The following is a 26,012-nucleotide window of genomic DNA, read 5'->3' on the forward strand; positions in this document are numbered from 1 at the left end:
ATGAATAAACTCGCTTAATATAAATTCTTTGCCAACATACAATAGTTTATAGAATAGAGCTAAAGAACTTTCATTCTTTAGCTCTTTACACCTGAAGAACTTTCGTTCTTCAGGGTGTGATGGTAAAGACCATAACACCCTGTTTGACTAAACAATATTAAAATGATCTTTAAATTATTTATACAAATTGTGTATTCTGTCCTTACACCAAGGAAAACAATAGCACAACTCAAACTTTTCAACGGGCGAATCTTACTAGCCGTCTCCGAATCAAAACATTTAACATTGAAAAAAAGAAAAGAAAGAACAACAGTTAACCGTGAGAAAAAGAAAACGTCAAAATAAAACTGTCAAAAAATAATATTCAAATAATTTTATAAAATTCTGAATACAATAAAATAAATGGCTTACACCCAAAAAGAAAATAAAATAAAGATTAAAACGAGTAAAAAATTCAGAATTTCACAAATTTCGAAATTAAAATTTCTTTCTTTACTTCTCTAACCTTGCTTTGTCATTCTACTAAATGATATTAGGGATTCAGTGACACGAATGTGATATTGGTAATTATATTTTTCCGTTGTACCATTTAGTTAATTCAACAACAGTTCTTTTTCCACCTTATTTTGAGGAATAGTCTATCTCTCATTATTGTGTTGATTTCAAATCTAGTTCTGCGGGAAAGATCAAAGAATTTTATACTGACTTTATTACCTTGTAAGGGAATACCTCTTTGACACAACCTAATCTTATGGGATTTTATTGCCTTTGAGAAAAACAGATAGCACTTAGTGAACATGAGAAAATACTGAGGTTTCAGACAACTTATTTCGTATTTAGTTCTTACAAACCAATTTGTTTCATTTTCTTTTTTTATTACTGGCTACATAAGATAAATGGGAATAAGTGATTTTAAATAGGCTAGGTATTATCAAACAGTTCGTGGTAACAAACTGTAAGTAAGGAGCGACCCGTCTCAATGGTAACTGAAACTCGAGAATACGAAGTTTTGATACCAATAGATGCATCAAAGAATCAGATTTTAATGCTGATTTTAAATATATGAATTTCATCAAATTTAGTGCTACCCATCAAAAGTTAAGCGAAAATTTGGCTGATTTTCGAAAAAGGAGGAAAGACCCCCTAAAAGCTATAGAACCATAATGAAAATCAAACCATCATATTCAGCGTATCAGAGAACCCTGCTGCAGAGGTTTCGAGCTCCTATCTACAAAAATGTGGAATTTTGCATTTTTTGCCAGAAGAAAGATCACGAATGCGCGTTTTTTTTTTTTTTTTTTTTTTTTTTTTTTTTTTTTTCCAGAGGTGATCGTATCGACCCATTAGTCCTAGAATATCGTGGGAGGGCTCATTGGAACGGAAAGTAAAAGTTCTAGAGCCCTTTTTGAATGACCAAAAAAATGGAGGGCAACTAGGCCCCCTCCCACGCTCATTTTTTTCCCAAAAACACTCGATCAAAATTTTGAGAGAGCCATTTTTTCAGCATGGTCGAAAATATGATAACTATGTCTTTTAGGATGACTTAATCCCCCGAAATCCCCGGGGGGGCTGAAAGTTATGAACTTTACCCAATGTTAACATATAGTATTGGTTATTGGGAAGTATAGCCTACAGACGTTTTCAGGGTGGATTTTTTCTGTTAGTGGGAGAAGGGTCGGGGGTTATGTGGAAGGATCTTTCCATGAAGGAACATTTCATGGGGGAAGGGACATCGCTATGAAGGGGGCGCCGGATTTCCCAATGTTATTTTAAAAAAAGATCAGAAATTATATATAAAAAAACAAGTTTTTCAACTGAAAGTAAGGAGAAACATCAATACTTAAAACGACAGAAAACAATACGTATATGGTTAGATTCATCCGCTAGTCAATACCTCACTCTTTAAGCCAAAGATTTTTTAGTACTTTCATAAGAGCTATTTATTCTAATTAAAGGCATTTGTGATTAAGGGGGTCATTTTTAAAGAATTGGAACAAAATTCTAACTTTAGCTTAAAGAGCAAGGTATTGACTATGGGGCGAACCATCTAATATACGTATTAAAAAATATATGAATATAGAAGTTCGTTACGTAAGTTAAATCGTAAGTTACGTATATTTATTACTGATAAAAACGTTCGTAAGTAAAATTAAACAAGTTTCGAGAAAGCCATTTAACAAAATAAAAGAAAAATTAATATTCAAATTTATTTTAATTATTCATTTACGGTGAGCCAAAATCAAAACCTGCATTAATTCAAAAACGTTCAAAAATTAAATAAAAAAAAACAGTTTTTTTTTACTGAAAGTAAGGAACGACGTTAAAACTTAAAACGAACAGAAATTATTCCATATATGAAAGGGGCTCTCTCCTCCTCAACGCCTCGCTCTTTACGCTATAGTTTGACTTTCTCACAACTCTATTTTTTTTAAACAATGAAAAACAATGAAAAAAATGCGAATGAAAATATGTTTCACATTTCGGTAAGCTTTTTAAACATGAGTAGGGTACAAAATGACTTTTTATTTTATTACTAAAATGAAGAAAATAAATATGATGTTAAAATCAAAACAAAAGTTCATCAAAAATTCATTTCAAACAGTTCGCGGTTTTGCCCGAAGAAAGATCATGGATGCTCGTTTTTTGTTTGTTTTTGTTTTTTGGGGTTTTTCCCAGGGGTGATCGTATCGACTCAGTGGTCCTAGAATATCGGGAGAGGGCTCATTCAAACGGTAATAGAAGGTTCCTAGTACAATTTTTAAGTGACAAAAAAAATTGGAGGGCTACTTGGCCCCCTCCCTAGCCTCTTTTTCTTAAATTTATCCGATCAAAATTTTGAAATAGCCATTTCGTTCAGCATAGTTGGAAGGCCTAATAACTATACCTTTGGAGATTTCATAACCCCACCAGAGCCTCTGAGGAAAGGTATTTAATTTAAAAAATTTCCCTATTGTTTACGTATAGTATTTGTTACTAGTGACTAATCGGTATTTGTAAAATACATGAATTTTAAAATTGCTGATCAAAACAATTCCCACAAGAAAATTTGCTTAACTTTATAAATAAGTGAATCAGGTGGAGTGATTTCTCCGTGGAGGTGTATTCAGATTTCCTCGCATTATTTAAAAAAGCGATCAGAAATTAAATAAAAAACAAGTTTTTTCAACTGAAAGTAAGGAGCATCATTAAAACTTAAAACGAATAGAAATCATTACGTATATGAGCGGGTTACTCCTCCTTAACACCTTGCTCTTCACGCTAAAGTTTAAATTCTATCCCAATTCTTTAAGAAAGACTCCTGAAAAACTATGTTCGTTTAATTATAACAATAAGAAGCTTTTTTTTAAATTACTAAAAAACTTTAACGTAGAGAGCGAGGGGCTGAGGAGGAGCAGCCGTCCTCATACAGTAATAATTTCTGTTCGTTTCAAGTTTTAATGTTGCTCCTTGCTTTCATTTGAAAAAATTCGTTTTTTTATTTAATATTGAGTAGGCGCTAGTATACCAAACTTGGTATGTCGCTTCAATATTACTTAATAATAGAAATAAATCCTGAATTCCAGACTATAAGAAAAGTATTTCCTGTCCCCTCACATGAATTTTTGTCTAATTGCGTGACTTATATCTTGCCTCGTTTTTTTTTTAGCAAATTTAGCCAAGACAGAGGGCAAAAAGGTTAGTCACTCAACATGCGACTTTCAGTTTATAAGCGGACCCACAAGTTCAAGAAGTGGGAAATTCTTTTCACCTCTTTTTCCTGCACCAACACCGTCAAATTTGAAATGTCGATACTTTTTTTACGGCAGGTAAGTAAACTGAATACTATTGATTCAACTTCTTACGTAAACTTACCTAAGCCCTGCAAATATCGTCGCCCTAGGTTTTAATTAACATATTCGAGAATGCTCAGAACACCGTCAAATTTGAAACGTCGATACTTTTCTTTACGGCAGGTAAGTAAACTGAATACTATTGATTCAATTTCTTACGTAAACTAACCTAAGCCCTGCAAATATCGTCGCCCTAGGTTTTAATTAACATATTCGAGAATGCTCAGAACACCGTCAAATTTGAAACGTCGATACTTTTCTTTACGGCAGGTAAGTAAACTGAATACTATTGATTCAATTTCTTACGTAAACTTACCTAAGCCCTGCAAATATCGTCGCCCTAGGTTTTAATTAACATATTCGAGAATGCTCAGAACACCGTCAAATTTGAAACGTCGATACTTTTCTTTTTTCAGTTCAATATAGTTCAGTTCAGTTCAATATGGGTTTTAATTTAAAAAAAATATATAAAAATACACTTAACTTAGTTCCTTGTGCATTGATGCACGTTTGGGCCCGTAATAATTGCACACTCTAAATACAGCGTGGCCTCCTATCCTCTCCAATTTCCACCCCGAACCGCCATCAAATAAAAATAAATTTAACACAACTTCTCCTCCGCTCACACCCCTTGAAGTATCAAACTAAAATATGATAATTAATAATAATGTCGAAAAATTCTAAACATAATAATAATAAAATCAATCTAGTAAATAAATATTTAATCTTTTAGATATTTTTTCACATTCTTTTTAAAGGAGCCAAGAGACCTATATGACTTCACCTCTTGCGGAAGTGCATTCCACTCTCTAGCACACGTAATTCTAGGAGAAAATTCCGACCTAGCTGTCGGTGTCGGGGGTATATAAACGTCTGATGAAGATCGTGTATTTAAACTATGGATTTGTGATGCTAGTGTGAATAAGCCTGTAAATGGTGATGGGAGTGTTCCTGAAAAATATTTAAAACAAAAAAACGGTGCAAGATAGTCTGTAAAGTGATGCCATTGACAGTCTGTTCGGTGCTGGGCCTAAAATTTGAAGTGCTTTATTGTCTCTGTAAACTGAGTTTAGTCTCTGTAAATGTGTCTTGAAATTAGATTTCCAATCCGTAGAACAATATTGAATGTGAGGCTTGATAACAACAATGGAAATAAGAATCATTATTTTTTTAGGGATGTGGTGTCTGAGTTTTCTCAAGCCTTCTTAAAATCTTCGTCTTGATACTTGCTTTGTGGTTTGTGAACAAGAGGTTTTTTTTGATTAGAACTCTAAGGTAACGAATTTCTCCTTTTTCTGGCGTCTTTATCATTCTTCAAAAATTTTCATTGCTAGCTAAGTTAAAAACTAGTGAATCTAGGTGCGAAAAAAATAAAACATTTGATTTTTCAACCCCGATGACTAGACGAGGTGCATCCATCTACAGATACGTTTCTACAAGAATTGCTTGAGACCTCATTTTGAGAGACCGTATGCTCCATTCAGAGCTTGACATGAGTGAATCATCCGTAAATGCCGTTAGTTCGTCCTTGGCTTCTACTATAGACCCCGGCGTCGTGGGCGACATAGTTTGCAGCAATAAGGGCTACGACTTGCAGGAGTCAGTACTTGCTGAAGATCCTTTAAGTGAACAAGAAACAATAGCGGTCCCAATTTAGAGCCCTGTGGCACCCCGCAGTTAACTACGACATCATTTGTATGGTCATTTCCTGTGTACATTCGACGATTTCCCAGGTAACACTTAAACCAATCTAGGATTTGGCCACGAACTCCAATATGATCCAGCTTTCCTAGTAATATTTCGTGGTCCATGCTATCAAACTCTTTCTTAATATCTAGAAGCACTGCTGCAGGTAAAGCACCCGAATCTAGGATTCTGTTTACGAATAAACTTAGTGAAGTAAGGGCGTCTTCGGTTGAATGGCCGGCCCTAAACCTGAATTGGCGGCTGTTAAAAAAGCCTTTGGCCTCTAAATATTGGTAAAGCTGGTTTTTCATTGGCGTTTCAAAGACTTTTGAGAAAACTGATAAGATTGAGATTGGTCTATAATTTTCTGTGTCTGTATGACTTCCACCTTTGTGAAGAGGTATTATGTTTGTCTTTTTTAACATTTCAGGAAAGACCCCTTTATCTCACGAAAGATTTACAAGGTAAGTTAGCGGCTCAGCAATGGTCTTCATTACTGCTTTCAGTGCCTTTGTATGGACCAGGTCAAAACCTGAAGCAGAAGACCCCTTCAAATTTTTTACGAGTAATTTGAGCTCACCTGGTGTTACAGGACTCACTGCCATTGATTTCATAGACTTCGGGCCAAGTTATTCTTTGTATGATTTAGATGGTATCCCGACGGAATTTGCTGTGGTATCGCCGATATTTGCGAAAAATGTACTCAGCGATGCGGCAAAACCTGTGTAGGTTCGGTAATTTCTTCATCATTGACGACCAATTTCACTGGTAATGTGGAAGACTTAGTGGTTGGCCGTAGAACCGAGTTGATAATTTGCCAAACTTTTCGACCATCCCTTCCGCTTTCCGTCAGCTTTTGCTGCAGGTAGCCACGCTTTGCTCTTCGTAACACAGTCCGAAGGACTTTACTGTATTGCTCATACTCCTCTAGCCACGCTAAGCTCGAACAGCGTCTATACTCTCCCCAAAGGTGGTTTCTCTTATTCACACAGGCCAGAAGGCCATCTGTCATCCAGGGGCTAGTTGGCTTATCTTTTTGTCGTTTATTAGTTCTCAGGTTTTTCACGCAACATCTACAGTATACATCCAAGAACGTCGAGTGAAATGACCCAAATGCTTCGTTTACATCTTGAATCTCCATTAGTTTAATTGCTCTAGTTCCTGTTTTAAATTCTTCAAGTTTTCCTCTGTTAAACATATAATCGGTAATATAGGGTTGATTCGGGACCCTATCTTAGCTGGTTCTGAAAGGCCGAGTCATGCATGAATGGGGAAGGGGTCTGATTTGTCGCTGACGAGGACTGCCACCGACTCTGGGAGCAAGGAGCTGAATATGTTGTCGATAAGTGAATGCGTACTCTCAGTAACCCGTGTCGGAATCGTAACAGCAGGATATAGGCCTGAACCTGCCATATTATTTAACAAATCTGCTGCTTCGGCCCTTAGCGGAATACTGAGGTTAATATTTAAATCTCCCATGAGAATAAGCTCATTTTTTTACACTGGGCTAGCTCCAGAACTTGAGCCATATGTTCCATAAACTGAGGCGTTGACCCTGACGGAGAACGATAAATTTCACCCACAATAACTTTTTTATTTGGGGACAGCCATACTTCTAGGAACAACAACTCGAAAATTCCTTCAGTATTTCGTGTAAGGTCTTGCCTAATTTGAACCGTGTGTGTGTCGCGGATATATATTGCTATACCACCCCTTTTCATCTGTTTTCTGTGGAGAAAATGGCCAGTGTAACCTGGAATATCCAAAAGGCTTTCGGTTTGTTGTGTAATAAATGTTTCACATAGACCTATACAATCTGGAATAAGCTCCCGACATGTCGACTCTAGATCAGAAAATGAGGAATACAGTCCTTGGCAATTCAAATGAAATACCGAAAGTTGAGAATCGGAAGACCTCCCAGTAATTAAATTAGAAATTAAACATTTACTTTTAGGAAAATTTTTATCATCAAACAAATGGAAATCATTTTCTTGACCAATTTCTTGATCAAAAATAAGCTTGAGATTTAAATAAGACTCTTCTAAGTTCTTTAATCCATCTATATCAAAATCTCTGATGCCTCTCGGGGATGAAGCTGAAGAAAGAGTCATCACTTACCTGCTGCAATCGGCGGTCTGTCGTGAAAATTCCAGAAGAGCAAGGAGTAAAAAACAATAAACATACCCGATTGAACTTCTTTATGGAACACTGAAAGGAAACAAAAACAAACTAGATACCTTGAATTTTGGGAACCTGAAAAAAGAGAAAAGAAAATTGAACAAATATGAAACAAAAAAAGAAGAAAACAAAATTTTCGCTTTACATCCTTCACTGTCATACAACTTAAAACAGAATTACTGTGCGGCTTCAACAATAATTCAAAAAACTTCTCACGATATCACGTACATAAAAATTAAATATCGGAGAAAAAAAAATGACAAAACTACTGGTCGGAAACAGCCTCCTCGTGGTCATTTTTGGCAAACAGTTTTAGCGGATCGAAACAGTCATCATCTTATTTAACCCACTGCTGTGAGCTTTTTGACTTTTTTGTCTCCAGCCAGAGTTTCACGTTACGCTGGACCACACGAGTCTCACTGACCTACTCTGCTCCCTTTGCATTTCTTAGCTTGTAACCAAGAGCCAATAATTCCTTTCTTCGCTTTCCTAATTCAGCAGGTAAGTCAGTTGATACGCTTTAGCACGTTTTCTTTAGCTTAGCGCCTTATTTAAGTATCAATAAGCGATCATGATTTTTGAGCTGCACGAAAATAGGCTCAACTGTTTTTTCCTACCGCTCCGCAGACTAGGACCAACACCATCATCAGACGCGGTGGATTTTTTGACCCTATACGCAACACTGATACCTATTTGATCAGAATCTGCAATCCCGAGTTTTTTTAGAAATTTTTTACTGTATCACGAAGATTTTAAGATTCATTTGGCGTATCGATCCCGTGAAGCAGAATATTGTTTCTCCGTGTATGTAAATCCACTCGAAGTGCAGACGATTTCACCTTAATCAGTTCCAATTTTAACACCTTTTTTTTTCTTTCTTCAACACCTTATTTTCTTGTTGTAGCATCGAAATCGTAGCAGTTAACTCATCCATTCGCCGGTCAAAATGCTCTTTTGTTAGTGATGTAGCCATCTCTTATTTTTTCAACAATAATGCCGCACAATTTCGAAAATCCTTAAAAAGTCATGAAAGGAAACTTACTCGCAAGGGCCCGTAATTTGTAATATCCAGATATTACTTAGGGCCCACTTTTAGCAATCGCAATCAGTCAAAACTTATTATTCAAATTGTTTATCCAAGCAGCGTCCTTTGGGCAAGTGACGTAGCCTATCCAAACTCATTTCACACTTTACGGCAGGTAAGTAAACTGAATACTATTGATTCAACTTCTTACGTAAACTTACCTAAGCCCTGCAAATATCGTCGCCCTTGGTTTTAATTAACATATTCGAGAATGCTCAGAACACCGTCAAATTTGAAACGTCGATACTTTTCTTTACGGCAGGTAAGTAAACTGAATACTATTGATTCAATTTCTTACGTAAACTTACCTAAGCCCTGCAAATATCGTCGCCCTAGGTTTTAATTAACATATTCGAGAATGCTCAGAACACCGTCAAATTTGAAACGTCGATACTTTTTTTTACGGTAGGCAAGTAAACTGAATACTATTGATTCAACTTCTTACGTAAACTTAGCCAAGCCCTGCAAATATCGTTGCCCCAGGTTTTAACTCACATATTTGAGAATGCTCAGAACACAGTCAAATTTGAAATGTCGATACTTTTTTACGGCAGGCAAGTAAACTGAATACTATTGATTCAACTTCTTACGTAAACTTAGCTAAGCCCTGCCAATATCGTCGCCCTAGGTTGTAACTAACATATTTGAGAATTCTCAGAACACAGTCAAATTTGAAATGTCGATACTTTTTTTTACGGCAGGCAAGTAAACTGAATACTATTGGTTCAACTTCTTTCGTAACTTAGCTAAGCCCTGCAAATATCGTCACCCTAGGTTGGTATTAACATATTTCAGAATTCTCAGAACACAGTCAAATTTGAAATGTTGATACTTTTTTACGGCAGGCAAGTAAACTGAATACTATTGATTCAACTTCTTACGTAACTTAGCTAAGCCCTGCAAATATCGTCGCCCTAGGTTGTAACTAGCATATTTGAGAATTCTCAGAAAATAGTCAAATTTGAAATGTTGATACTTTTTTTACGGCAGGCAAGTAAACTAAATACTATTGATTCAACTTCTTACGTAACTTAGCTAAGCCCTGCAAATATCGTCGCCCTAGGTTGTAACTAAAATATTTGAGAATTCTCAGAAAACAGTCAAATTTGAAATGTCAATATTTTTTTTACAGCAGGCAAGTAAACTGAATACTATTGATTCAACTTCTTACGTAAACTTACCTAAGCCCTGCAAATATCGTCGCCCTAGGTTGTAACTAATATATTTGAGAATTCTCAGAACACCGTCAAATTTGAAATGTTGATACTTTTTTTTTACGGCAGGCAAGTAAACTGAATACTATTGATTCAACTTCTCACGTAAACTTAGCCAAGCCCTTCAAATATCGTCGCCCTAGGTTGTAATTAACATATTTGAGAATGCTCAGAACACCGTCAAATTTTAGATGTCGATTATGAAAACTGAGCCCCATTGATGAAGTTTGTTAGAATTCATGCCAATATCGTTGTCTTTTCAGCTAAATATCATAACTGACATATTCGAAAATAGTCAGAACATCGTCAAATTTGGACTATCGATACTTTTTCTTACAGCAGGTAAGTAAACTGGAAGTAATTCCAGAAATTTGTAAAGTAAGCTTAGAGCATGTTCCAGGTGGAAATTGCAATTTAATTCGTATTTACTTACGAATTAACTGCCAACCTGGAACAGTTTATTGACTAAGGCCTTAATATGCATTGTAATTTATTATTAAAACACGATTAATTTTAATGAGCAATAAGTAAAATATGAAAAATATGAGTTTTGATCCCTTAATACTCATTCATTACTATTAGATTGGTCATTTGCCTCCATTTTTCCCACCTTGATGATGAATGTACAGACCGCTCTCTAGGGCTATAATGAAAGAAAGGTTCAGGTGGCTAGGGCACGTTGTGCGGAAGAAGGATGACATATTGCCAAAGATTGTTCTTTTCGGCCAATCTTCTAGGGCTAAACAGAAAGCAGGTCGTCCCCGTCTGGGATGGGAGGACGTCATAAAGAAAGATTTAAAGGAAATGGGAACTTCGTGGGCGGGTCTAAAAAGGGAGGCTTTGAATACATTGGGGTGGAGGAGAAGCGTGCGCAGCTATGTTGGTCTCAGGCGGCTTGGTGCTGCGGTGAGTTGTTAGTAGTAGTAGCAGTAGTACTTCAGTAAATACGCTAGTTAACCGTATTCACAAAAATTAAATACAAAATTTAATACGAATTTAATTTTTGATCGTTCCATCTGTTAATTCGCTCTCACCTGGCACGAAATATTAAGTTTTTATTAAATATGATTAACTTTTCGTCGGACCGGGAACACGCTCTTAGTCAAGTCTTGCGAAAATCCCCGTCGTCTTTTCTTTAGCTCGTAACTGACAAATTTGAGAATATTCAGAACAGTGTCAGATTTGAAATATCGATTAAGTAAACTGATAACCATCGATGGAATTTGCTATGTGAACATAGTTAAGCCATATAGATATCATCGCCGTTTTACCTAGGAGTGTCAACTTGTGTATCTGACAATCCACAGAAATTAAATAGGTTCAAGGTTCAAGGGTTTAATCTTCAAAATAAAGCACAACTAAATTTATAAACTTGCCCGGCAGCGAGGACACTCGACAAAATGCTCGGGCATAAAAATAAAAACATAGTAATAAAACGGGCATAAAAATAAAAACATAGTTATGACCCTGTAATGAACCATAGAAAAACAGCAAAAGACGGTTGCACCAAATATAAATGCACGCACTTCTCTATGGTGTTAGTGGATCCACTAGATACTGATTTTAGTTGATGAACTTTCACTATGAAATGTAAAATTTGTAGATAAATTCGTTTTTAAAAGGTGTCTGTTCCCAATTATTATTATTGTTATTCTGATTATGTAAGTGTCCCCACTATCCCTGGATCGAGATTCAGGGCTTCAAGGCCCGTTGCTCATTGCCTTCAAGGCCAAAAACTATGCTCCATTAGTGTTTGAGGGATAGATGAATAAGATGGCCTCTCCACCCTTGCCATAAATCTTGCCAAGTGTCGGAAAAAAGCTTGAAAATAACATTATGAAATACCCCAAACCGGTATCAAATCCCAGCTGGACATTCTTCTATCAGATGCCTTCTTGTTTCCACAGTAGCCATCTCACACTTTGGCATAATGCGGATTCAGCCCTCCCTTTTCGAGAAAGATGTTTCCCAAAATTTTCAATTCCTATTATGGCTTCTGTAACCATTCTCATCTCAGACCTTTTTAGTCGTACAAAATACTGATTCAAGATCAGGTTAAACTTTGGGAGTAATTTTTTTGTTTTATTACATCCCACTCTCCTATATAAATTTTATTCCGCTCTCTCATTACCCCAAGTCCTCATCATTGCCTTCCGGTAGCCCTGAGAAATGGGGATGAGAGGTTCTTGAACATAGTATCCTATCGATGGCCCACCCTTAACTGCTGCATCTGTCATTTCATCACTCTCTATTCCACATTACCCTGGGAACCAAATCAGGGTAATTTGGTTTCTTTTGGATGCCAAGCTATTCAGGGCGTCATAATATTCTAATTTTATCTTATACCAGTTCTTAACATTCTGAAGAGCCTTTAGGCATGCTTGATTGTCAGTTAAGATATATATCTATATTTATTTCTTCCTGTTCTTCCACATTTGTGACAGTTTTCCAGCCACCCGTTCTATTCCAAACATTTCAGCCTGAAAAACTGTAGCAAACCCCGCAGGTGATAACTAATTACCTCTTTATCAAAATCGAGAGTATTTGGGTATATAAATTCTCAAACCGTGAACCATTAGTATAAGAGACATGTCTCGTTACTTTGATGGAACACCTCTATCCTCTGCTCTACTTCCTTCCCATCCTTGATGACAATCTGGAATAGCCTCTTGGGTTTTACTGTTGGGATAAAACCGTCCTTAGATGTCTGCGGCTCTCTGCACTGAAACAATAAGCTGCATACGTCAACAAAGCTATTATTTTCAGAATCAGAATCATTTATTAACATAAAAGCTTTCGTAGTCAGGGTTTAAATCCCGACTAAATCTCGCTATTATTTACAAAGTAAACAAAGACACAAAAAAATTAATACACATGTCACTTATTGTAGACAGAAACATAAAAAGGCACAAACGAATTGCTGAAGCGATTAGTGCGACACTTGGGCTGGCTAGCTTTGTTGCTTTTGATCTTGTAGTTACTTTTTTTGTGAGCATTGAGGGTAATATATTTCTGTGTTTATCACTTGTCAGAAGAAACTGGCCAAATTTACAGATAAGTTGAAAACGGCGGTCGTGGAGTGACGGCAAATTTAGTTGAGACAGTGCTGATTCGTAATCGGTGTACTGATCAGACAGTATGGCCTTCACCGCTCTTTTCTGGACTGATTCGAGTACTTCGCTCATATAGGCAGTGTTCTGAACCTGTGGACCGCATACAGGGCACGCATACTCTAATATCGGGCGAATATATGTCAGGTAGGCTGTTTTCAATTGCGGCACTGAAAAACCAAATCTTCGCATCAGTAAAAGGGTACGCATGGCACAGTTCGCCTTTTCACTACCTCTTGGACGTGGAGGCTAAACGAACAGTCAACGCTGAACGTAACACCGAGAATAACTGCCGACGATACGCTTTGGTATGGTGGAGGGGGCACTGAAAATCCTTTTTGAGATGGTTAAATCGAAGAATTTTGGTCTTCGTTTCGTTGATTTGGAGGCTGTTTTCAGAACACTGGTCTCTAAAGTTGTCGATAAATGATTCATTGAACAGGGGAATGGTTTGAGACTTCTCAATGAGATATATTAAGAGGGTGGAAAGGTCATCTACGAATTTGAACCGTTCGTCAAAATCGGCAAGGACGAAGTTTATCACTGCCAAGAACAACAAGGCAGCGAGTTTAGTGCCTTGTGGGGCACCAGACGTAAACTCAGACCATTCCGAATCAGTATCACCCGGGTAGAGACCATATACACTCTGTAGTCGGTCGCGTAAGAAATCAATTATTAATAAGAGAATATGTCTGCAAGCTCCCATAACCTTCAGATTGTTCACTGCAGTATAATGGCGTATCAAGTCGAAGGCTTTTCTATAGTCGGCTAGAAGGAGATCTACAATTGTGCCTCCTTGGTCAAGTCATTCAACAATAAGGTGATACAGACGCACAAGATAAACAGTTGTACTACTACCTTTCAAGCACCCGTATTGGTATGGATCAAGAGAGCCCTGGACTTGTGACATAAGTTCACGATATATAAATGATTCCGCTACTTTAGAGAGGTTCGGAACTATTGAAATTGGGCGGAGTTGGTCGCAAGATTTGGGTTTTTCACTTTTGGAATGACGCGCACATAAGCTGTCTTCCAAACACTGGGGAACACTTGTTCGCGAAAACACTGGTTAATAATAGAGCTGAGTGGCTTTGCGAGAAAGATGGAAAACTCGCGTAACAACTTTACAGGGAGTTCACCAGGGTAAGACGCACAGTTTACTTTTAGTTTCTGAAGTTTCTTAAAGACGGCATATTCAGATACTTCACATATCTCATCAGTCCCGGTGTCAGCAATGATACTCTCAATTTCTGAGTTTGTGATTGATGGGTAGGTGGTGCATATGCCGGAGAAAAAATTGTTCACTTCAGTAACTGATGTCAGTGTGCCGTCATCTTTGAGTAGTCTCAGGTCCTTTGGCGTTGATTTCCCTGCAAGGGTTTTGACCGAGGAGTGACATTTGTGAGGGTCAGTGTGCAGTAATGGCGATATTTTCTCTTTTACATACTGTCTTTGGGCTAGTCTATTTAACTTCACAATTCTGTTACGCAAACTTGCTGCAGCCGCTTGATCTCCAGCTTTGTAGAGACTACAGCGATTTTTTATCATCTGCTTGAGTTCGCGGATGATCCATGGTTTGTCAGTGTCACAAACTGTAATAACTTTTATTGGAAAAAAATCATGGAACTTTTCCAACAGAAGGTTGTTCAGTTTGCTGACTTTGACATTAATGTCGGCCTCTGCACAAATGTCCTCAAAATCGTAAGTACCAATCCAGCGACCAAATTGAGCTATTGAAGACCTTGTGATGGGCTGAATTGTGGTTTTTGTTCGTTTTGGTTGTGGGATACTTGCTTGTGCTTCCCAGAAAATTATAAAATGGTCAGAATTCTGAAGGCGACCTAGAGATCGGGGAGCGTTATAAAGATCTGCCAAGTTCGTAAAGATCATGTCAAGAGTACTGCCACTTTGGTGAGTCGGAATGTTCACTACTTGTTTCATATCCAAAACGCTTGAGACCCACTGACGACTGGTCTGATTGAAATCGCCAGCAATCACAAACGCAGGGGAAGTGTACTTGTGGCGCATTCTGTCGACAAACACTTGTATGTGCTCAATAAGTTCTTTTCTGTTCCCAGCGCTTTCTGGATAGTACACTGACGCAACTATTAAGCAGGAGAATCTTCGTGACAGATGCGCCGGTCTGCACTCCACCCACACAATCTCATGGCTTGAATCATTGGGGCTACTTAACAGTTTTGATGGTAGGTCGTCACGTATATAAAGTCCTACGCCACCTCCGCGACGGTCAATGCCTCGGTCACGTCGAGTGTTGAGGTAGTTTCTGTAACCTTTAATCCGTGCAGTTTCCTCAGTAATGTCCCAACACTCGCTGATAATTGCAATGGGTACGTTATTCTGCTTAATTAACACCTCCAGCTCGTCCATTTTATTGTTCAAAGATCGAGCGTTAAACATTAGCATATTCGGAAGTTTGCATTTTGCTGAGAATTGCTCCGGACGAAAATTTGGAGGAGTATGTTCCGAAGCACTGCAGTTAACATTCTCTATAAACCAGGGAACAAGTAGGGGTGGAGTATCGTGAGGAGGAGCGCAACGGATTACGACTAGGTTACTCGTCCTCGTCGGCCGGTCCTTTGTCTTTCTCCTGCGGGAGATATGCACCGGGATTCTCAATTGGCGTTTCCTTTTTCCTCCTCGTTTGCCACGGTGGGTTCGCTTATTCAAGCAGTCCGATAAGCGAGAGCACTCTGGTGGCTCTAAGTAGCGAGCTATCTCAGTGCGCACTGGTGGTTTCTTTAAGAGTCCAAATAGCCACAATTTACAAAAGGTAGATGGTGCCACTGATAAATCCGGTAATTGAATCTTCATTAGGGCCGGTTTTTCGTATTTAATTTGCATGATGATTGCACTAAGCAAAGTCAGGAACAGCAAGTCTTTGGTTACTTTCACTATCACAGCAGGAATCCGGATAAAAATAGCACTGGACTAGCTAAACTAAGAAGTCGGAGGTAGCTTTTTCAAAGCGCTCTCACCGCCATCTTTCCGCCATTTTTCCCATTTCGTATCTGCTGTCTTTGGGTTCTTTGAACATTTATCTGCAATCTGACAGCATTTTTTATTACTTTCTCCTCTAGAAAATTTTCTGGGGGTTGAAGTCCCAAGATAATCTCCATGGATGCCATAACGGTTCCATGATATACTATTGTAATCATTAGGCATGCTAGCCTTTGTATTCTGATTAGGGTGATGTGTGGCTTGCAATTCTAGTCAAACTGATCCAAACCAATATTTCATATGACAGAATCAGTCTGATTACCGTCTTATATAAATACACGATTTTAATAGGACCCAAGCCCCAGCTGCTTGCCACCATTTGTTAGCGTTAAATTAAGGATGTTGTAGCTCTCCGTGCTCTTTCAAGGCAGTAAGCTTTCCAGTTCAGCTGGTGATCAATTATCGCCCCTAGATATTTAACCTGTATCTTTAGGGGGTAACGAGTGATCATATATTTTTAGAGCAACGGGAACTTGCCATTTTCGCTTTCTGCTGAGTACTACTACTTCAACCTTTTCAGGAGCTAAACGTAGTTTATGTTTCTGTGACCATATTTGGATTTGATCCCGCATATGATGTCCCAATTCAAACAGGGTCCTTGGATGTTTTCCTCTCAATAGAGATACTATATTGTCCCTATACAACTAACGCATCGTAAATAGACGATACTTGAGGGTAAAATGAGCCTACTTGATCCTCGCCCTTCCCCACCCGACTCATTCTTCTTCTTTAAAAACCTTCAGGGATATCTCTAGATATTTCAATTCATATTGTCATTGGATTTTAGCCAAATATTGCCTTGATCTTCTAGCCTTTTTCTTACTCTATTATGGGTTGTTCAGACGAACAATTCTGGTTTAATGATCGTTGCATATCTAAAGAACATACCCAAAGTGGCCATACCACGCTTTCGTGCTTACTTATTGAGTGGAAGTGAGCCACGTGTTTTAAGCCTCTCCATCAAGGTTGATGTGCAACATTGTCACTAATCAGCCTTCTTTGACAATATACATAATTTTCTCTTTTAAACTGTCTAAAACAGTCAAATGAGGTAACTCATGAATACACGAAGTGGCAATACGGAACGGAAGCAAGTATACCCTGAGAAGCTGGCACATTAGAAACTGAAAATGAAAACTGAGACATTGCGGTACGTCCTCTTGACAACCTGCATACATACAGTGTGTTTTAATTTATTCCAACATCCCACTAAAAATTACCTAAAATTTTCACCGTAGCCTCAGTAGCAGTAGTAGTAATAGTAATAATAATAGTAGTAGTGGTAGCAGTAGTAGTAGTAGTGGTGGTAGTAGTGGTAGTAGGATCAGTAGAAGTAGAAGTAACAGTAGTAGTAGTAGTAGTAGTAGAAGTAGTAGTTGTAGTACTAGTAATAGCAGCAGCAGTACCAGTAGTAATAGTAGCAGTCATACACACATAGTGCCTTTTGGTTAGTTAAACTTCCCCATCACCATGCCCTGAAAATTTCAAGTTAGTAGTCATCCTTCGTTGCTAAGAAACTGCTGATATACCCTTTTGACAACCTACATGCTCATGGTGTATTTTTATTTGGTTCAACGTTTCCCTAAATATTCTATGAAAGTTTTACTTAAATAACCTTAGCATTAGCAGTAATAATAGTCATACTAGTAGCAGTAGAAGTAGCAATAGTTGTAGTGTCTACATGGTGCCTTTTGTTTAATTCAATATCCCTCTCAGCATCTCCTGACAGTTTCGTCTAAATACTCTAAGCCCCTTCTTTATTGCGCCCTTTTGACAACCTGTATGTGCATAGTGTCTCTTGATTTATTTCAGTCTTCCTCGAAACATTCCCTGAAAGTACCACTTTAATGCCCTTAGCCTCAGTATTAGTAGTAGCCGCAGTAGTATAAATGGCTGTAACAGTAGTGGTAGTATATAGTAGTATAATGCAAATAGTGCCTTTTTGTTAGTTCAACATACCCCTTGACTTGTTCTGAAAGTTTAAACCTAATACTCTAAGCCATTCGTGAGATATTGCTGATACGCCTTTTTGGCAACATGAATGCACATAGCGTGTTTTCATTGAGTTTAACCTCCCCCTAAGCATTCTCATACAGTTTCGCCTTAATAAAGTTAGTCTCAGTAGTAGCAGGGATCATAGTAGCCGCCTTTCGTTAGTTTCAACATCCCCCTCACCATGCCCTGAATGTTTACATGTAATACTCTTGAGTCGTTCCTAAGGTATTACTGATACACCATTTGACAACTTACCTGCAAATAGTGTGTTGACCCAGTACAACATTCCCCTAAACATTCTCTGAAAGTTTCACCTTAAAAACCTCAAAGGTAGTATTAGTAGTAGTAGTAGTAGAAGTTGTAGAAGTATTACACTGTAAAAAAAAAAAAAAAAAAAAAAGAGATTTCCAATGAAATTTTTGCTGGAATTTAAACAAGTCAAAAAAATCAAATATAACGTGGGAACTAGGGTTAGTGTTTGAAGTCCAGAAAATTTTTGAAATTATCAAGATTTATATAATTTTCAGTAGAAAAAAAAATCTAATTCTCGAAGTAAATAGGTTTTATTAATCAAATTGGTTTGGATTTCAATAGTAGATCGAAATTTCTTGAATAGCATATAAAATTTGACCATGGTGCCATTTAGACTAAATGTACGTACAAATTTTATATACACACATAAATCAACGTAGAAAATTTTTTAGGTTATAATTAATATTTTGGAGTAATTGAAGAATAGTATAAGAATTTTTTAATCTAATTTCCTGTCAATAAGAAATATTGACAGGAAATATCAAATTTGAATATCATACTTCGTAGAATCATTTCTGTTTTGTGGTTTGGTATGATTGCTTATGTTTCGGTAGGAAATTGATGATTCTACTTATTTTGATGATGAGCGGTCTATTTTCTGAGCGAGAGAATGATTGATTGTAGTTTATGCAGAAACTTCGTTATTGAGGACTGTTCCTGGCTCTTTTTCCGACCAGTTGGGGTGACATAGATGTAATATGAGTATTTGTGGAAGTACTAATCCTTATGATACTTCTGATTACTGTATGTCAATCAGGGTTGCAACCTTTAATGAATCATCACCAAATATGCTCATTTTACAGCATAGCAATGTGTTTTACAGGTAATTCAGTAATACAATTGATATTCCAACTCGGGTTTCTAAATCTAATATTTTGTTTCTCCATGAGTTGGAAATTAACAATGATTAGGGAATTCCAATAAGGCCCTAAGTATTCAATCCCAACGATTTTCAGCTGTTTAAATTCCAATTTTTTGTTGTTTGTAGACATTACAAACAAATTGTGTGGAAATTCAAACAATTTTTTACAGTGTAGGAGTATTGGTAGCAGAACAAACATAACGTCTTTTGGTTAGTTCAATATCCCCCTAAAAAGCCCTATAAGTTTCAACTTTCGACTCTAAGCCGTTCCTAAGATATTGCTGATACGTTCTTTTGATAACCTGCATGCACTAAGTGTATCTTGATCTAATTCAAATTTCTCCTTTAATATTTTCTGAAATTTTCACCTTAATACCATTAGCCTCAGTAGGTGGAGCAGTAGTAGTAGCAATAGTAGTAGTATTAATAGTAGTAGTAGCAGCAGTAGTAGTAGTAGTAATAGTAGTAGTAGCAGTAGTAATATTAGTAATAGTAGCAGTAATAGCAGTAGTAGCAGTAGTAGTAGTAACAATAGTAGCAGTAGGAGTAGTAGGCACATATTGCCATTTGTTCAGTTCAAGATTCCCTTCATTATGCCTTGAAAGTTTCAAATTAATTCCCTAATTCGTTCCTGAGATATTGCTGATACGCTCTTTTGACAACCTACATCCACATATAGTGTTTAGATTTAGTTCAGCCTTTCCTCAAAATTCCCTTAATAGCATCCCCTTAGCATCCCCTTAATAGCAGTAGTAGCATTTGTAATAGTAGTATTAGTAATAATAGCAGCAGTAGAAGTAGCAGTAATAGTAATAGTAAGCGCATAGTGCCTTCCGAATAGTTCGAAATCCCCATTTACATACCCTATTAGTTTCGAAAAAATACTCTAAGCCGTTATTAAGATATTGCTGACAAGTCCTTTTGAAATATTCAAACATTTGTTTTTTACCAGTTCCGAATGTTCAGTTGTTTCCAGATTTTATTTGTGTTTGCACTTCCAATAACAATGCAATAATATACATCAAATTCTTTCCTTTTGTATAATCCCCCTTGTATAGATAAAAAAAACATAAATGGGTGATTGGACACAGCGCAAACTATAAAACAAAAAACAAAAAACAAAAAAACAAAAAACCTCGAACCAAACGGTTCGAGGTAACGAACTGTAAGAAAGGAGCAACCCGGCTCAATAGTAACCGAAACTCTAGAAAACGGAATGTTGATACCAGTAGACACATCAAAAGAATCGGCTTATTATGCTAATTTCACATATATAAGTTCCACCAAGTTTAGTCTTACCCATCAAAAGCTACGAGCCTAAGAAAATTTGCCTTATTTTCCAAAAAAAAGGATAAACACCCCCTAAAATCCACAGAATCTCAATGAAAATCAAACCCCTAATGTAGAGGTTTTAAGATCCTATCTGCAAAAATGTGGAATTTTGTATATTTTGCCAGAAGAAAGATAACGGATACGTGTTTATTAATTTTTTTTTTCCAGGGGTGATCGTATCGACTCAGTGTTCCTTGAACATCGTAAGAGGTCTCATTCGAACGGAAATTATAAGTTCTAGTGCCCTTTTTAAGTGACCGAAAAATTGGAGGACAACTAGGTCCCCTCAGACGCTCATTTTTTTCCAAAAGGTACCCGATCAAAATTTTGAGATAGCCATTTTGTTCAGCATAGTCGAGAAATCTAGTAACTATGTCTTTGAGGATGACTTAATCCCCCATAGTCCCCGGGAGAAGGGCTGCAAGCTATGATCTTTTCCCATTGTTTACATATAGTATTGGTTATTGGAGATACAGTCGTTTTCAGGGGGAATTGTTTTTGGTAGAGGGGTCAGGGGGAGGAAATCACGTGGGAGGATCTTTCTATGGAGGAGTTTTTCATGGGAGAAGGGAACTTCCATGAAGGGAACGCCGGATTTCCCAACATTATTTAAAAAACTACTTACTTTACTACTTAAGGCTCCTGCTGGTGTTCCAGCGTAGAGAGAGATGAGACTCTTTGCCTCCATTCCGAACGGTCCTGCGCAAGCGTGACTGCTTCTTGGGGATCAGTACCGATCATGGAGAAGTACAGGGTAAGACTGTCCCTCCATCTGAACTAGGATCTTCCATGCGGGCGCTTCCAACCACATTGAGGGGCATCAAAATTAAAAAGTGTGCTTGCGATTACTTCTTCTGGTATGCATATTTAGTGTCAAAAGCACCGTAAAGTTTTTACGGCGAGCTGGCGAGAGCTGGAGGTCTGATCCGTTAGTGTCAGCAATTGGGTGTTTGAGACGAAGTCGTGACAATTGATCTCTTCGATTCGTCTTAGGAAGTTTGTTTGGGCCAAATCTATGGCATCACGAACAGAAGCAGCTGCCGGCCAAACTTCAGTACCGTAGAGAAGGACTTGCATTACGGTTGTGTTGTAGAACCGCATTTTTGTTTTTCGGCTTATGTTAAGCTTTGACAACAAGAAACGGCATAATCGAGCCATATTAGACGCAGCTTTCGCAATGCGCGACTGGACTTCCGTTTCAATTGAGCCGTTATCCGATACGACGTATCCAAGGTAAGCAAAAGACTTGACACCTTCGATAGTGTGCCCTAAAACGTTCAAAGATGGTGAGATGGCAGAATTTCCTGCCGGGTCGATGATCATTATTTTTGTTTTCTGCCAGCTAATATGTAGTCCCACTTTCAGGGCTTCTTCCGACAGTGTATTGAGAGCTGCCTCGAGTTCAACTGCAGAAGTTCATATCAGGACAATATCATCTGCAAAGTCGCAATCGGCTTGGACTCTATCGCCATATTTCAGTCCGAATTGGAGCCGATTCGTGGTTCGATCCATGACATAATCAATCACCGCGTTGAAAAGTTCAGGAGCAGCAACATAGCCTTGACTTACACTCGAATCTATCTGAATAATGGGCTTCGGAGACCATTAACCTGGACGGAGCTTTTTTTACCAGTGTAGAGCACCTTGAACAGGTGGCAATTTTTATAAGGGGGTCCCGTTCGTTTTAGTATCAGCAAAGTAACTCACGGTCAATCGATTCCAAAGATGCTTTAAAGTCAACAAATGCAATATATGCTGTACAGTGTAACTCGCTGGCTTTTTTGACGATCTGTCGAATAGTGTATATCTGGTCGGTCGTGGATCTGTTGGGCATGAAACCTGCTTGCTGAATCCGGCGGCACTTACGAATGAACTGGATAATCTTATCAAGCAACGTCATGGTGGATAGTTTGCCAGGCACTGACAGGAGAGTGATTCCTCCGTAATTCGAGCATTCGCTACGGCTACCTTTCCACTTCCATAGAGGAAGGATTATCCCTTCCTTCTATTTTCAGGTATCAATTCGGTTGACCAGACGAGGGAGAACAGCATGTGCAGCCAAAGTAGCATTGCCAGTCCTCCAAACTTTAGCAGCTCGACGGTGATCCCGCAGGTTCCTGGAGCCTTGTTGTTCTTCATTCTCCGCAAGGGCATTTTTTATCTCTTTTACTGAGGGAGGATCAGGCTCTGGTAGATTTTATATGTTGTTTGCTGAGTGGATGTAGTTAGGTTGGGGTCAAAGACGATTCTTTCGGCGTTTAATAGCTTTGCGAAGTGCTCCCTCCATCGATCAAGTGCCGCGTTTTATCTTCGAGCATTTCGCCTGAGACGGTTTTAACTGCTCCTATCTTTGGTGGTTTCCCATTGTTAAGGTCTCTGACAAGCTTGAAAAGCGACATGACGTCCTCTTTTCGTACCACATCTTCTAGCTCTTGAGATTTTTTATCAACAAATTGTTGCTTATCACGGTGAATAATATTGCTTCTAATCCCTTTTAGCCGTCTGTAGGAAGGCATATCTCCGGCCAACCGCGCTTTCCGGCGCTCTTCAATGATTTGCAGTGCTTCTTGCAATAGCCAGGGCTTCTTTTAATACATCATACGACCGATGGTATTAGTGGCAACCTCTAGTATACCCTTTTTATAAGTCTGCCAGGACGTGTCCGGGTTAACAAGTGTATCCAGGCATTCAAACCTGTTCTGAGTTTCAACTGAGTACTTTTGGTGGAATGCCTCAATTTTAAGTTTCTGGGTGTCTAATTTTAGTTGGCGCCGTTCTGAAGGCTGGGCTTTAAGACGCAGGCGGAAGTTTCGCAGCAACTAATCGATGGTCTGTATTCCCTATCTCAGTGCCACGATACGTTCTACAATTCGTAAGCGATGAGCGCCATCTTTGGTTGACTATGATGTAGTCAATCATCTTCCGCGTTCGCCCATCATTGTTATATCATGTTGGCTGATAGATGTCTTTCCTGTGAAACAGGGTGTTGGCAATGACCAATTCGTGCATAGGGCACAGCTGGAGGAGTCTGGTCCCATTTTCATTAAACGAGTCAGGGGTAACCGGTCAAACTACAAATTTAAAAGCTCCGGTGGGGTTTGATACTTTTGCATTGAAATCGTCCACCACAGCCAAAACATCGTGAGGGGAAATCTGGGATAGAGCAGATATCAGAGCTGAGTAGAAATTGTCTTTTTCGACCTCTGATGAGACATTCGTTGGTGCGTAGCACACAATAACCGACATCTTCCCATGCTTGTGGTTGAAGCGAGCAGTGAGTAGTCTATCCGATATTGGGTTGTGGGATATGAGGCATTTCTTTGCCTTCTTATTTAGGAGCAGGCCTACACCACTGCTTCTGCTGGAGGTTTGCCCTGACCAAATCATCCTGTGACCTGTACTGGCGATTTCTTCATCGCCTGTTCCCGTAAAATCTGTTTCTTTCATTCCAAGTATATTGATCCCACATCTTAACTTCTCCAACCCTAAAAAGTCTTTGGATCCCGGCTTATTCATGGTTAAAACATTCCAGGTGGCTATTCTCAACCCACCTTGGTCAGCAAGGTTCAAAGGATGTCCAGGGGCGTGCCGAGGTCGTAATAAATTAAAACCAATAAGATCCGAGGCTTGAGTTTCATTTCTTTTCATTGCAATTATTTTCAGGAGGAGGGTCGCAAGCCCAACCGTCCCTAGACCTGGGTTCTGATTAAGAAACCCTGGGATGGGCTCCACCCGCACCCATGAGGTTGGGGCGGCCCTATTCGGAGTGATTTGTTAGGGATTTAAGCCCCATATCGAGTGGCATGTGGTCAGCAAACAAAGTTTGCATCCTTCTGGACGAGCTCCATTCACCAATTTAAAAAACGATCAGAAATTAAAAAAAAAACAAGTTTTTTTTCCACTGAAAGTAAGGAACAACATTAAAACTTGAAACGAACAGAAATTATTGCGTATATAAGGGCCTTTGCCCCCTCGTCAATACCTCGCTATTTATGCTAAAGTTTTTTTAGTACTTTCAAAAGAGCTATTTATTCTAATTAAACGGCCTTTCTGACTCAGGGGTCATTCTTAAAGAATTGAAAAAAAATTCAAACTTTAGCGTAAAGAGAGAGGTATTGACGAGGGGACGAGCCTCCTCATATATGTAATAATTTCTGTTCGTTTTAAGTTTTAATGTTGCTCCTTACTCTCAGTTGAAAAAACTTGTTTTTTTTTATTTAATTATACAATGTTTGATAGCGCAGTGGTAAGAACACTTCTTTGCGGTAATTTAGGGTCGAATTTAAAAAAAAGACTAAATTTTGTCTTAGAGAAGACTAAAAATTCAAAAACAATAAAAAAAAATCCCAACTAGTTTTCAAAATGGACTAAGCACTTGAAAACGTTTTTGCTTGTTTTCTATAAAACAAGCGATTTTATTTCCTATAAAAGAACTAGAAAACGAGGGTATCTTTTTTGCTTGTTTTCATCAACTCACAATTTATTTTTTTTTACTTATGCATGTACTTCTTAGCTCAATTTGATATCTAAGTTATGTAATTGATTGTTTCGACTTATACACACATTTATTCTTGAGAACATAAATTATTTCAATTTTTTAGTTCATTTTGAAAACGAGTGTTTTATGTTTATTATTCCACTTTTCCTTCGTATATCTTTGTTTGGATAACAATCTATTGACTGTGGAAAAAGCAATGTCCACAAGAAAAGTAATATTCGTGATTATATTGGCCTTTTCGGAATACTTGCTCGAATAATCTGTTGTAAAACGTAATTTACGACATTTTTGCTCACTGATTTTGGTTAAAATCGCTGATCTGTCGTTCAAAGTTGTCAAAAAGGAAATAAAATCTTTTTGATAGCTCTGGGAATAGTGAAATAAAATAAAACGGGCTGTGGAATGTGATACTTATCAAGTTAATGTTGAAGGCTTTATTGATTTTATCTTTCTGGACATTTTTACAATACTTCCAACTTAGATTCGCTTTGTGTGTATGTTTTTTGTTAAGTTGGCGAATTTGTTCGCCAACTATCCACAACAAGCCGTAGTACAATAATTTATTATAAATCGAAGCAAAAATGAATTAATCAACAGTGCCACAAATGATAAGCTTAAGATGGCATATTGTAAAAATACAAAAAAAAATAGAAAATAATAACACATAAATTGAGTTAAATAATAAATTGATCTTTTATTATTACGTATTATTATAAGATATAAGAATTACGGGGTGAAAGTATGTAGCGAAATAAGGGTTGTAAAACAACGAAACACATAAAAAGATATTACTTTTTATGACCCATAACCAGTGGCGGATCCAGAGGGGAGCGAGGGGTAGCGCACCCCCGCCCCCCTAGCGTAGTCTAAAGTAGTGTAATTTACTTAATTAA

The 26,012-nt window shown here is 38.0% G+C and overlaps 1 protein-coding gene across 1 annotated transcript in view; it reads left to right on the top strand.

The window, feature by feature from the left end:
- The window catches only part of Sol1 (CUB domain-containing protein Sol1), a 988,790-nt gene that overhangs the window by 542,038 nt on the left and 420,740 nt on the right, over positions 1-26,012 (top strand). Inside the window, exon 6 of the mRNA XM_089107833.1 lies at positions 3,647-3,806. Within this exon, the coding sequence (XP_088963959.1) occupies positions 3,647-3,806 (160 nt within the window). The remainder of the gene's footprint in view (positions 1-3,646; positions 3,807-26,012) is intronic.

The sequence above is a fragment of the Artemia sp. Qi Xiang Cuo genome, chromosome 2 (assembly GCF_049724085.1).
Source record: "Artemia sp. Qi Xiang Cuo chromosome 2, ASM4972408v1, whole genome shotgun sequence".
Classification (NCBI taxonomy): Eukaryota; Metazoa; Arthropoda; class Branchiopoda; order Anostraca; family Artemiidae; genus Artemia; species Artemia sp. Qi Xiang Cuo.